Genomic DNA, 13,605 nt, shown 5'->3' on the forward strand with positions numbered 1-13,605 from the left:
GTACTGTTTTGTTTTCCTATTATTCTGTTTTTATTATTTCAACAATGAAGGTTGAAATTTCAGGCCAACAATGAGTGTTGCATTTCTTTTTTCCATCAGTATATATTTTGATAAAACATATATAGGGAAATGTGAATGGCAGTGTTCATATCTCAACCATCTTGAAAAGATGAAATGTCATCTTGAAGTGAGGGAATGGTTTTCATGGGAGGAAGAAACCAATTCTTTCTAAATAGAATATTGTCCTCTATCACCAAGGAGTACTGGCCAATCCACAAGATTATCTAAAGAATTCCTGATGAGGAATGGACTGATGAATGAAAAGCTGAACATTTTGGCAAAAATGAAAAATAATTTTTGTGTGATGAAAGTCAAACAGTACCTTCAAATGAAACAACATAAGAATGTTGGTAAGAGTATCATGGTTTGTGGCTATATTGCATGAATGGCTTGCCAACATTGTAGGAACCATGAATTTGGCATTATATCTGGAAATTCTGTTAGAGAATGTTAGCCTATCCATCCATCAGCTGATACAGTCAAAAATGGGTCTTGAAGCAAGACAATGATCTAAACACAGAATCTACAAATTTCATATTTTGAATTGGCTAAGTTAATGTCCAGACCTAAACCCCTTGAAAATGTTACAGCAAGACCTGAAAAGATATGTTCATACAAATGACACAAAACCGAAGCAGTTCTGAAAGGAAGAATGGGACAAAATTGATAAATGTCAATGGAAGAGTGATAGAACTTTACAAGTAATATCTGATTTTGCTAGGAAAACCTTTAAATTTACATGTTGTGCTGTGTACGTGTATTATTGCAGTCATGCTATTTTCTGAATTTGTTGGTTTATTAGAAAATAGTTTTGTCGCGCTCATAACCCCCTCCTCTTAAGGATGCTCCAGCCCTTCCTTGTTTTTTACTCATCTCTTGCACCTGCTCCCTGTTCCAGCCCCCTTTTCACTTCACCCTAAAAGCCAGACACTCACTCTGTTCTGGGCTCTGCATTGGTTCCCGTACCAAGGGAGTCCGGGATCTGGAGCACCTGGTCCCGTTCCCCCCTTGTTCCCCCCGGGCCTCCACCGGATTTTGTTCCGGTTTTTAATTCTGTTTGTCTTTGAACATTTGACTCACCTTGGATTTCCCTTTGGATTCTGCTTTGGATCATTTGCCCAGGACTCACCCCCAGCACACCTGCGCACCATGGACACACCCAATGTTTTATTTCGGACTATTGCATGCTTTTTTCCCCGTGTTTTCTTCACTCTTCCCCGGATTGTGTCGTCTGCATAGGGTCCTGAAAGAACTCTTTGTTACAAGTTTCACTGCTGTGAAAACAAACTTAATGGTTGGATTTATTGGAGATCACTTGCACATGTAAAACTTTGAAACTTTAAAAAACATGTAATTCAAGATAAAATGCATTAAAATATATACATTTTCAAAGCTGCTATGGATCCATCTAAGATGGATGGGTAAAGTTGTCATTGCTACCACAGTACATCTAAGGCTTTTACTGTTGGGACACTTTTTTAAATTATATAATGAGTTGCGCCTTGGTGTCATATTTATAATTGAATTATTTTAATCTTTTATTAAAACTTTCATAAAGATGTTATTACATTTTAGGTCTAATATATACAAGAACAGGAACCTTAGGGGTTTACAGACTTTTTTCTCAGCACTGTACATATGCTGCCCATGTGTTGAGTACTAGTACAGTATGTTAGCTGTAAAGAAGTAATGCATGTCTTATAATGTACACCTGCTATAATATGTCACATTGGTTATTCGTTTTTTCCTTAAATCATATTTTCATTAGCACTTGTGGATCATAATTTCACGGTACTCAATTTCACTGTACACTGTGTCCATGTTCACATCTCTTCTCTTTGGCCTATGCCCATTCACAGTGTGCTTGACTTCCAATGTAGCATACGTCAATGAACTTTCCTCATTCTGAAAAACAGAGTTCAATAGTTTTGTACAACAACTAAAAGCCACATATTGAGCAGTTGGTGAAGGTCATGGATGAAATTAATTTAAACAGACAAAAAACATCCTTACAATAATATGAGATTATCCTAATATGAGAATATCCTCACAGTAATATTTTGGAGTGACATTTATTACAGTATTACAATCAATCTGCCTACCTATACAATTAATATTTATACATTCCATGATTTCTAAAAATCCTAAATGTTCTTTCTTAATACCTGTCTGGAAGCCATTGTATAACTCAAATTTGATTTGTCTGGGTTTGCTCTTGAGCCATCAACATGTTTTCTACTTTGATGGAAGCAGGTTTCTATGTTATTTTATGCACTGCTTACAATTGCTCACACATTTTCTATTCAGTATAATGAATACTGAAATAATGAAAAATAAAACATATTTAAGAAAGTGCTGATAAGCTTTTTTAATAAAATAATAAGTAACTGATACTTAATAATGTAACAAATAATGTGTTATGTAACACATGGATCGGTTTTAAATATTTGGATGAATGGACAGATGTTAAAAGTACTGGCAAAGGTGTATTTTTGAGTAGATCATTAGACATACCTGGTGGTGGGTGCTGTCTGTGTCTTGATGCTGGGAAGAGGAATGGGCCACATCTTCAGAGTCACTCTCTGTACAGGAGTGAGGACAGATCACAGAAATGTGTAGCAATGGAATCAGAACTGATTTCATAATACTACTGTTGTCTATAACTTTCATTCTGTTTATTTTTAGTTTATATATGTTTTGGATAAATCACAGAAAAATATGATGGTGTGTTCTGAACAATTGTAGTTCTGGTAGAAATAAATGTAGCTTACCCACAAAACTCCCACACTTAGCTGACTGGAACTGTCTGTAGGTCAGGACAGTGATCATAATTATAAGAACACCATTCAGAACTCCCAAAGCAATGACCACTGGGAACTGCCTAGAATTGTAGCTGTGGTACACTGATTAAAATAAAAAAATGTAATTAATAATTAGTTCATACACTGTATAGGAGTCAAAATATGCTGATGGAAATGTAAACATTGATGATAGTGGAAAGATATGCTGCAGTGTCTTTTTTAGCAGTATGAATGCAGATATATTTTCATGTGACTCTATCCTTAAACAGGTGTTTTTTGTATTCGATTTGATCCTAACCCTGGATCCTAGTGAAAGCACTGGGCTTGAGAACACTCCTGCTCAGATAGTTCCTCAGTTTTTTACCTAGGGGTAGGGACTTCACAGGAAACTTTCTGGTTTACAGGAGTGGCTATACTATCCATGAAGTTTAAAGGCAGGCTAATTTAAATAAGAATGACAACAATGCCCACCCAACCATTATTTCTACAAGTCTTACAGATGGGTAGCTACAGTATATGTTAAATTGGGGGAGCTGCTCTAATTTTTTTAATTTTATGACAGAAACACCAGTGGGTACAACTGAAGATTTATAAATAATTTGTAAAGTTGTGTATAAACTGTTATATAAAGCAGTGGTTCTCAAACTGTGGTACGCACAGCACCCCCAGGTGGTTTGCCAAATTACCCTGGAAATGTGTTGTGTGCACTGAAAAATTGGGTTTTAAAATTTGAATAATGAAATATTATGTAATTGTTACATCTGTAATTTACTTAATCAGTTTCAGACAGCTTGAGATAGGTTTTCATATTTTCTTTTTTAATAAAAATAGTTTGTGTGTCAAATACACAGCTCAGCTATGTCGATGTGCGCTAATACTTGAGTAGACACAAGGGCTACTATGTAATTCTTTACCGTTGTATAGAACGTACTACGAACCTAAGTGACCAATTGTATTAAAATAAGTTATCTTTAGCAAATAGGGAGGTAGGAGGATGTGCGTGATTTTGCAACACTGCCAATCTTGTAAACACAGGAAAGCATGATAGATTTCTAAAAATATTTAAGGATTGTTCTAGGTTAATTACTTTGAGAAAAATACACCTAGCATCTCTGTGTGTTTTGCTCCCATGCGCATTAAATAAAAAAAAAATATTTTACAATTTAATGGACTCCTGATTGTCTTTTAAGGCGAAATGGGGAAACATTTCTCCAATAGTGCCACATTCACCAACAGAACAATTGATTAAAAATGTATACTTCACAAAAATCAAGTATTATGTCATGGCTGAAAGGAATAGATGCCATGAGTAGTGACGCCAGCTAAAATAGATCACGGGCACCTGTTGGGAACGAGGAGGATTATACATCAGACACCGACACTAGCTCTGCTGCTGAAACTGACACACTCAGCACTGCTAGTGTTACCAAGCGTCAGAAAACGGCTACAAGGCAGTACGATCCAAATTATCTAAGTGCTCAGTACTATTTTTATATTATGTGTGTAAGTGTGTGAGAGTCTGTTACTCATGTTGGTCATTTAGATTTTCTTTGGTTCCTATGAGAAGATGACTTGGAGGTGCTACTTGGATGCTTTGGTATGATCAGGGGTGGTACTTGGTACAAAAAGTTTGAGAACCACTGATATGAAGGTATGCTGTACAAATTAGTAAACTATAATTGTATTTGCTTTATTTATTTTGTTTAGTGATATAATCATCTTTAAAAAATCACTGTTTATTCATTTTTATAAATCACCTTTGTTATCAAGTTGTATTTCTTTTGCAGAAATTATCTCCTCACATGTGGCCACAGTACTGTAGTACGTCTCAGCATCTGAGCATCTGAGGTTCCTCTTGGGAAGAGTATAGACAGAGCTCTGACTAGGAAGTCCAGCCTCGAAGCTCTTCTGAAACACATTCCCTTGTATAAAAGTATTTCTGGAGTCAGCTTGTCCAAATAGATGCTCACAACAAGAAACATTCTGGTTTCCTGTTTGAGTCTGTCTGTAAATCACACACTGCTGATCAATATTGTCTTTTGACTGGAGTGATTTAGACAGAGGGGGATGGAAAGATCTGTAACTGGTTTCAGCATCTACAACAGGGAAGAAACAAATCAGTAGTTCTGTAGATTCAATACTGAATTATAAAACAATTCAGAGCTTATGGGATGAACATACTGTATTACATCACAATTAAACAGATCAGTCAAGTGTCATTGCCACAGATTATTTTTTGTTTATTTTCAGTTCTTAGGATATTTTAATAAATACAAAATAAAGCCATATCAATCTACTTTTAAGAGTTACTTATGAGAAAATATCTATATGCATTTTTTCTGATTCCAGTATAAGAACAGTGCCCTTAAAAAGTGAGACAATTATTGACTCTAAACTTTGAATTTTCTCAACTGTAATAAAATATATGAACTGTAATTAAAAATTATTTCTCATATGAAAAAAAGATAACTGCTAAATATTTTATTTTTAATAAAGGCAATTCCATTCTACCCTCCTGGGTCAATTATACAAACTGTGCTTTACTACTTTATTTTGATGGCATTTTAGTATGAGACAATTGGCTGACAGGGTTCTCATTTTGGTCAGGGTGATTGCTGGGTAATTGGTGTTATTATAAAGCAGTGAATATCGTAAGAACTTTTTTGGCTTTGCCATCTGAGTGTAAATTCCAAAACATGAAAACAAAAATATGTTAAAGAAAATAAAGTAATGTTTAATCTGGAAGAATAGCGCCAAACGTTTCCAATTCCTGGCTCATTTAAAGAAATGGCACAATCAATTCTTGGATCAAACTACTATATGGTAGTTTCTTATATTGTTAAAATAAACCATAACACATAAACTGGGCATATGTGGAACCCAGTGAAACAAATCAGAAATAGAGTTTCCAATCAGAGAAGTACAGTAAAAGTCAATGACTCAAAAATTACAGTGAAAATGCAAAACAACTGAAACAGCTATTGTTGAAATTACCAGCAATCTCTAGAGTGCAGGGCTAAAGATCTTAAAATCGTAGCTCATGGAATAGTTAACAGAATTACAACTCAGAAGTTTTAAACCTCTTGCCTCTCAAGATGGATAAATCTGGATCTGGTCTTTATTGATGATATAACTAACTAATCATCACTAACTAATCATAGCTCATGGCATCAGTAAAAATACTTCTGAAGTTTAAAAATAAGGTATTGTCAGTTTACAGTAGACAGTAAATGCTTCCATACTAATCAGTGGCACTTCACTATGGAGCATGACAGTGTAGTGTGCTCTCACGAGGCACCAGTTCTGTAGTGGTTTGGGCATTTACTGGGACAATTATTTATTGTAGCAGTAAGTCACAAAATGATTCTTTTAATGGCTTTAGAATCCAACCTTGCAGTATAACTCAAACAACGCACACACAGGTACTAATACATGAGGATACATATATTAATACATAGAATATGCATGTAAACCTAATAGATCTTATCGTGAGGGTTATCAGAATACAAAAGATATATATTCATTCAGTTACAAAGAGTTACACATATCAAGAGGACATACGTTCGGTATATCATTTATTTAGACCGTTTTGTAAATGAACTAGGTTATAACTTCTACATTAGATACTCAAAACAAGTACAGATGCAGCCATTCAAAGTGCGCGGTACAGACACTTACTGGAGGTAATTGGCTACGGCGTCGCGCATTGTGAGCATACTGTAACGCGTGTGAAGGTCATAAACGATATTAATTTTGGAACATAAACATACAGTATATGGCTGGTCTCGGTACTTTAAATAAAAAATACACACCAGCATTCCATTTCTCCCTAAACATTTTAAGCTTCGAAGTCTTTAACTAACGTGATACCGGAATCAATAAGCATACTTTTAGAATTTCATTAAAAGGGAATATAATATGGAATCGCATATCTAAAGAAATTAATAACGATATAATTATATTCATGTACCGTAACACAAGAATAGTACACGCAGTACATTGTCTGTTGATAATATTTCTGTAGTGCTTTTTCAGCACTCTGCATGTGACCTTGCCGGTGGCGCTGTGGGTTAGGTTCCTGACTCCGACATCACACGCTCTGTGTTTGAATCCCACAGGAGCCATTACTTTTTTTTTTAACAAACATTTCTTTGAAAAAATAAAACATTTTCCCTGGGTCAGAGATTAAATAAAACCTCACTCGCACCAAACAAATTTATATTTCTAAATATCACAACATGATCGAATTTAAGTCATTTTAAAAACAATGAATAGTCACCTATGTGTTACAATATAAACATTTATATTGATTTAAATCGCGTTTTGATTTAAATTGCAAACACTGGTTTAAATATATGTGTTTTTTTTATTCACAATCAGACAAATGCAACATAAATTGATATCGTTGTCTTCTAAGTATCTTAATAAAATTTCAGCATAGCTTTCTCCCCGTTTAGATTTATTTTTCTTGGGATCTTGGGATCAAACGTGGAAAGATAAGATTGTAATCATTTTTAATTTTTAAATACATTTTAGAAAAGTGTAATCTATACTAAAAAGCAGTACACCAACTGCTATAAAGATACATATTGTAATACTTTCGGGCTCGGATAGGACGGACACAAGAACTCAGACTTGCGGAGTTAAATCTCAACAAAACAACAACAAATCTTAATATCTTGTACTAATTATTCATAATACAAACCAAAAACTCTCTCAAATTGCTCCAATTATCATAATCCCACCCCTTATGCAAAACCAAACCCTCCTCCCCTCCCAGTTTATCCTCTTTATCATAAACAAAATCCAGCTCAATTTTCAACATAAAGCATTACACAAAATCAATACCACTCCATACTCAAAAACGATAATTCACAAACAGACAGAACATGTAACTCCACATTCCCAAATAGACCTCATTTCCATAGCCCCGCCCCTTATGCAAAACCAAAATCCTTCCCCTGTTCTCTCTCTCCGCTGGCGTTTGTAATCGTTTTTATTTTTAAATAAATTTTAGCAAAGTCATGTATTTTAAAAATCTTAAGATTTCTTTATTTATGTCTTTTTTAGTGGTTTCATTAGTGACAAAGGCTAAACTTTCTTGGAAAAATGTCTTTTATGTAAACCATATTTGCTATTAAGTCATTTAGGGCTAGAATATGTTCATTGTTTTCCAGTGAAAGAAGGGTTCCTTTCGCCGTAAATGTCGGGTTGACATTAGAAGCTTGCCACACCCGGACTGTTACAACAACGCATTAGCATGTTAAAGCAATTTCATTGAGGAGCCTAGGTTTCTTAACTAGTAAGTACTTTACTCCTTTGGAAGGGGGGAGGTGTCTTTCGCTGGAAATCTTCCCCCTTCTACTTTGAAAATACCTGTGAAACCAGTTTAATTAATCACAGCCAGCACTCCCGCAGAGAGGGGGGTTGTACTCGTTATTGTCTAAGCCGGAACACATCATTATATCTCATTTTGTATTTCTATAAAAAAATCATTTGCCCAGCCTAACACTATTGTTGTTATTGTTTTTATCCTGTAAAGCACTTTGAGGAGCCACCTTTAAAGGCGCCATATTATTATTGATAATTTGCTGGACAGAGAGGTGAACATTATTACGCAGAAGAAAAAGATAGCGATTTACGTTGCATTGTGCATTGTGCTGCTGTAATACAGTTAAAAATAATTAAAAGTCTAAACAGTATCAGCTTTATTTATGAGTTGCAATTTAAAAAAAGTCAAAAACCGCACTCAAAATGCAATTTAGAGCTTTCTGGCAAGAGGAGACACCCAAATTAATAATGTAACTTGCCACAGTTTGTGCATGAACAAAGTTATACTGCTATTTCCTTAGATACGCGATTAAAAAAATAATTTTTATTACGTTTTTTAATAAAATGCTTTTATTCACTCATAATCTGACCATTTCAGGTGAGTATTCATTGTTATTAAAATGACTTAAATTTGATCATGTTGTGATATTTAGAAATATAAAAGTCAATTAATTGTCCATAATATTGTGATTCTATTTTTTCAAAGAAATGTTGCAGTACACGAATATAATCATATCGTTATTAATTTCTTTAGATACGGGATTCCATATTATATTAGCAGAAAAGCTTAAAACTACCACTTTTTTACACGCTATTTCACATGTTAGTTAAAGACTTTGATGCTTAAAATGTTTAGGGAGAAATGGAATACAGGTGTGTATTTTTTCTTTAAAGTACCGATTCCTGGAATCTGACTGGCAGACACCCTTCTGAAGTGGTTCCATAATATCTTGTATACGGAAAAGAAAGGGTTGATAAAAAAGCCTGGATTCTCATGTATCTGATACAAGTATCTTTTAATACAGTCTTTGCTGTGCTCTTGAGGATCCTTGTGATATTTTGAGCTTTGGTTGAATGATAAGTGTCGCAGTTTAAATAATTTTCATAGTTAGAAATTATGAAACGCTCTGTTAAAAGCAAGGGAGTTTTTATGTCCGTTGCAGTAAAAGAAAATGCCTGACAAAGTAGGGCTTGGACAGATTCCAAGTGCTTGTACAAATGTGCTAAATAAATTATACTTTGAGTTTACAGCTTGTCCAAAGTCATTCATTATTAATTCTATTAGTAATATCTTCGGTAAAGGCTTTGATGCATAAATATTTCTGATAAAGATAAGTTGTGTACTTTTGTCCAAATGAGCAATCTTGCTTTCATAAAATATACCAACTTTTTAATGACTGATGATTAATATGCTGTAATACACAGTTTAAATTTTAAAGCTCAAATGCTGTACATGAGAGGTCAAGCTTTATTGGTTCCTCCTGGCGGTTTTACAAGGTGATGCCAGATACTTTCCGGCATGACGTCAAATGACGCGATTAACCCAGTGATACTGCGTGATACCGCAACACGCCCACCGGGGTATGCCGCGAAATACCCCACCCATTTTGAATGGCTGCATCTGTATATATTTCCGGGTCTTTCAGTCTGCCTTTGGATGTCCTGAGACCCGCCTAGCACCAGGTAGCCCCACATCCGCTACTTGAGGGCATAGGTTTCTATACGGCATTCCCTGAACAGCTGAGCCCGGGCAAACCCCGCCGCTATGCATAGGGTCTTTTAGCTCTCTTGCCTTTCTCCGTTGACAGTAGGGTCTCCATGGATTGCAGACCACATACAGTTATTGCCTTAAAACTGTGCAACCAAATACTATTTTTTACACTCTAAAAATGAAAGTAAATGCATCCCAGTACTTAGGTGCACCTAAAATCACTGGGAGAACACAAACAATGATTTTGTTCTAAATATAATTACACCTATACATGGAATTAATCAAAAAATTAAACATTTTATATTGGATATATCATCCATATTTATCTCACAATGTATCTCATGATAATGAATCTACTGTAAATTGTTTAACTCTGTAGCATCAGTTATGACTGTGCTGTCTCAATATTTTTCAAGGGCACTGTGTAACAAGATAAAAGCCTAAGCAGACATTTTTGCAAAAGACACTTAAATTTATCTCTTGTGAAATTCTACATACTGTATGTCCAGATTATTTTAGATCTGTTACATTAGTTAACAGGAGGAAATATTTTATTTTATTATTTGAAACCTTTGTTGACTGTCAAAAATTAACCTAATATCTCATTTTGTAAGAATCTTAATATTATTGAAGTTATATTTTAAAATGAGACTATGATAATATTTTCTTTTATTGCGACATTAAGAAAAGCATCTCTTTCCTTACCTTTAACAAACAGTAAGGTTCCATTTCCCAACTGCAGCTCTGTGAAATCTATTGTTCCACAGTAATATGTAGCAGTATCTGAAAACTTAACTTTTGAAATGTGGAGATTAAAACAAGTTCCATTCTTCTGCATGACAAAACGTGAATCTCTAAATCCTTTATATAATGTTAATGAAGAATCATAACCTGACGATGATAAAATGGCCCTTGGAGCCTGTCCAACAACTTGTTTGTACCAGAGCAGTTGACTCAGCTGTTCTTGTTCGATAGTGCACTTCAGAGTTACAGAGTCTCCGAGCTGCACCAGCACTGAAGGATGAGACTGAGAAACTGTATGTGCCGAGATCACACCTAGAAAATCATCAAGACAGCATGAATTTTATAATAGGTCATAGTGCACAAAAGACTAAATGAATGTTTTGTTAATTTACCTTTTTTAGAATTATTGATTGAAAAACAGAATAGCATACTGTATATGCGGTTGTAGTCAAATATTTGTAATATACTGAATATCCTAACTTTAGTGTGAAAACATAGATTTGTAAATATTTTGTTACCGTTTGCCAAAGTTTGGCATACAACCTTCATATTTATTTTATTATAAATATGAAGGTTTATAAATTAAATTGTCTCAGACCATTTGACAAAATGAGTTTTCTGTTCTATTATGCATTCAAAATGTACCCAAGGAATACCAGTGTAATAAATGAATTACAAATGCAAATACTTTATTTTAAATACAGTATGAATAATTAGTCCTTAGTGTTATATACTGTATGTAAACAATTGAAATTAGCTTTTTTGTTTTCCAAAAATAAACAACAAATACCAATTAAAATACAAACTCTACCATATGTAATTGTTAGGAACATTTCTATAAAGAGTACCATGGAAAAATACATTATGTGCAGTTAAAAGGTTTGTACTAAGGTATTTACAAACAAAAACATAAATGTACAAAAATGCTTGAATTAGTATTTGAGCAGAATGGTTCATTCTGACTTTCTATATCATTAAAGTTTTAACATGAAGGTAGCAATAAAGGCATTGTGCTTTTATTTTTTATGCTACTGGTAATACAAAGATCTTTCAAATGTTACTATATAATTAAATTGTTTTTTATTAGTAGTGGTATGTAAAGAAAAACAGTTCTATTTTTGTAATGTATGCAATTATGTGTCAATGATAAATACGTATATATGCCATTTATAAATAATTTAATTTACACAACTGTGCCTGTTAAAGTTATATACAGTATATCCTTGTTGACGGTGTTACTATCTGCTGTGCATATTATAGAACAATTCCTTTACATTTACAGTAGTAAGAAAGTAAACATAGCACAAAATAATAATCACAGGAATTGCATGCCCTAAAGACACCTGCATTAAATATCCCAGCTGAATGCTTATTATTGCAGTGTATAAGCTATACAGTATATAAGTATTTAATGATTAAATATGTAATGGAAAGAGAAGCGCTTGTACTTACTGAAGAGACATACAACATGAAAGTAAAGTCCAAACATTTCCAGTTTTTCTGAAGTATTGGTTTGAACTGAAAACTCACTATGGAAAATTCTTGTAGATTAACAGTAGGGTAGAGGCACCTTGTGATGTAGTATTTCACTGGGGTGTTAATTTGCATACTGTGGTGATGTAATCCAGAAACTGAGAAACAGGCAGCCTGCCCACTTCTCAGTAATTGACAATGAAAAAAATGAGATTAGCATGCATCAATCAAAATACCCTGTGAAGATATTAGGTACAAGTTATTTACAATATAATATATTTTTATTTATTTGAATTGGCAGTTCACAGTCTCCTCGACAAAGCAACATTCTCACGAGCAGTAACATTCAAACACGTTCAGGTCGTCTGTCTGTACACCCCAGTCCCTATCAATCTTCCAATCAGTCCACTCAATCATCCAATTAATCCACGCTACTTAATACCGTTTTTGCCACTTGATTGGTGACCATCCATGACAACACTACTCAGTCTATTTCATCATTGGTCTTCCCCACTCACATGGTCATTTAGTGATCCTGACAGTGTTTGATTCTGTTTCCAAAACTGTGCATTTCATTCTGCTCCTGCGGTTGCAGTCTGTGCCTCAGATGACGGACACCTTCACCAAACAAGTGTTAAGGCTTCATGGATTTCCAACCTCTATTGTCGCTGACAGAGGCTCTCAATTTGTCATCGGGTTCTGGTCGGCCTTCTGTCAGGAATTAGGAATCCAAATTGACCTCTTTTCAGGATACCAACCCAAGACAAATGGCCAGACAAGCACATAAACCAGGATTTAGAGACATGCTTGTGATGCCAAGTGATGGAATTTCAAGACGACTGGATATCCCTGCTTTCCTGGGCTGAGGTCTCCCAAAACATTCTGACTCATCGACAGGTCAATGCCCTTCAAACCCCCACTCCTTAGGTTATATTCAGACTCTGTAGGCATCTCCACTGTTGACAGGACTGCATAAGATCTGGAGTCTGGTGATTACAGAGAGCCACAGAATGCCTACTGTCCCCCCCCAGAATAGGGACAGCATGCTTGGCTTTCCACAAAATATCTCCATCCGTCCTGGACTAATTTCCCTTGCCTTAACCAATCATGGCCTCCATATAATCCCCATCTATGAACTGGCTTCATCACTCTGTTCTCCTCCCCACTGATAGCTGATGTGTGGTGAGCATTTTGGTGCACTTTACCTGTAAAGTGGAGTGGAGTGTCCAGAAAAGCAGTATATAAGGAATTATTATAATAATATTAATATAATTTATTATTGTCAATGTAAATAGAGTATGACATAATAAGTTAAGTAATTAATACCATAAAAATGTAATACTGTCTTCAAATTAAATAAATTAAAGTAAATTTGTGGATAATAATGATCAATACTACAAAGGAAGAATGTATCACAATTCCCATATTTTGTCAAAAATATGTGTGTATGTTCGGAAAAGGTTGTACTTATTTCTTCTTCAATTA

At 34.7% G+C, this 13,605-nt stretch overlaps 1 protein-coding gene across 1 annotated transcript; it reads right to left on the reverse strand.

The window, feature by feature from the left end:
- Positions 1 to 1,332: 1,332 nt before the first annotated feature.
- LOC102697835 (uncharacterized) lies at positions 1,333 to 12,186 on the reverse strand. Its single transcript, XM_015361803.2, has 6 exons — positions 12,100 to 12,186; positions 10,609 to 10,959; positions 4,619 to 4,957; positions 2,832 to 2,963; positions 2,575 to 2,642; positions 1,333 to 1,965 (listed from the first exon to the last, which is right to left on the reverse strand). Exons 1-6 carry the CDS (start codon positions 12,134 to 12,136, stop codon positions 1,825 to 1,827), a joined length of 1,068 nt encoding a protein of 355 aa, XP_015217289.1. The 5' UTR covers positions 12,137 to 12,186; the 3' UTR covers positions 1,333 to 1,824.
- Between the last annotated feature and the right edge of the window lie 1,419 nt (positions 12,187 to 13,605).

The sequence above is a fragment of the Lepisosteus oculatus genome, chromosome 13 (genome assembly GCF_040954835.1).
Source record: "Lepisosteus oculatus isolate fLepOcu1 chromosome 13, fLepOcu1.hap2, whole genome shotgun sequence".
NCBI classification, from domain to species: domain Eukaryota; kingdom Metazoa; phylum Chordata; class Actinopteri; order Semionotiformes; family Lepisosteidae; genus Lepisosteus; species Lepisosteus oculatus.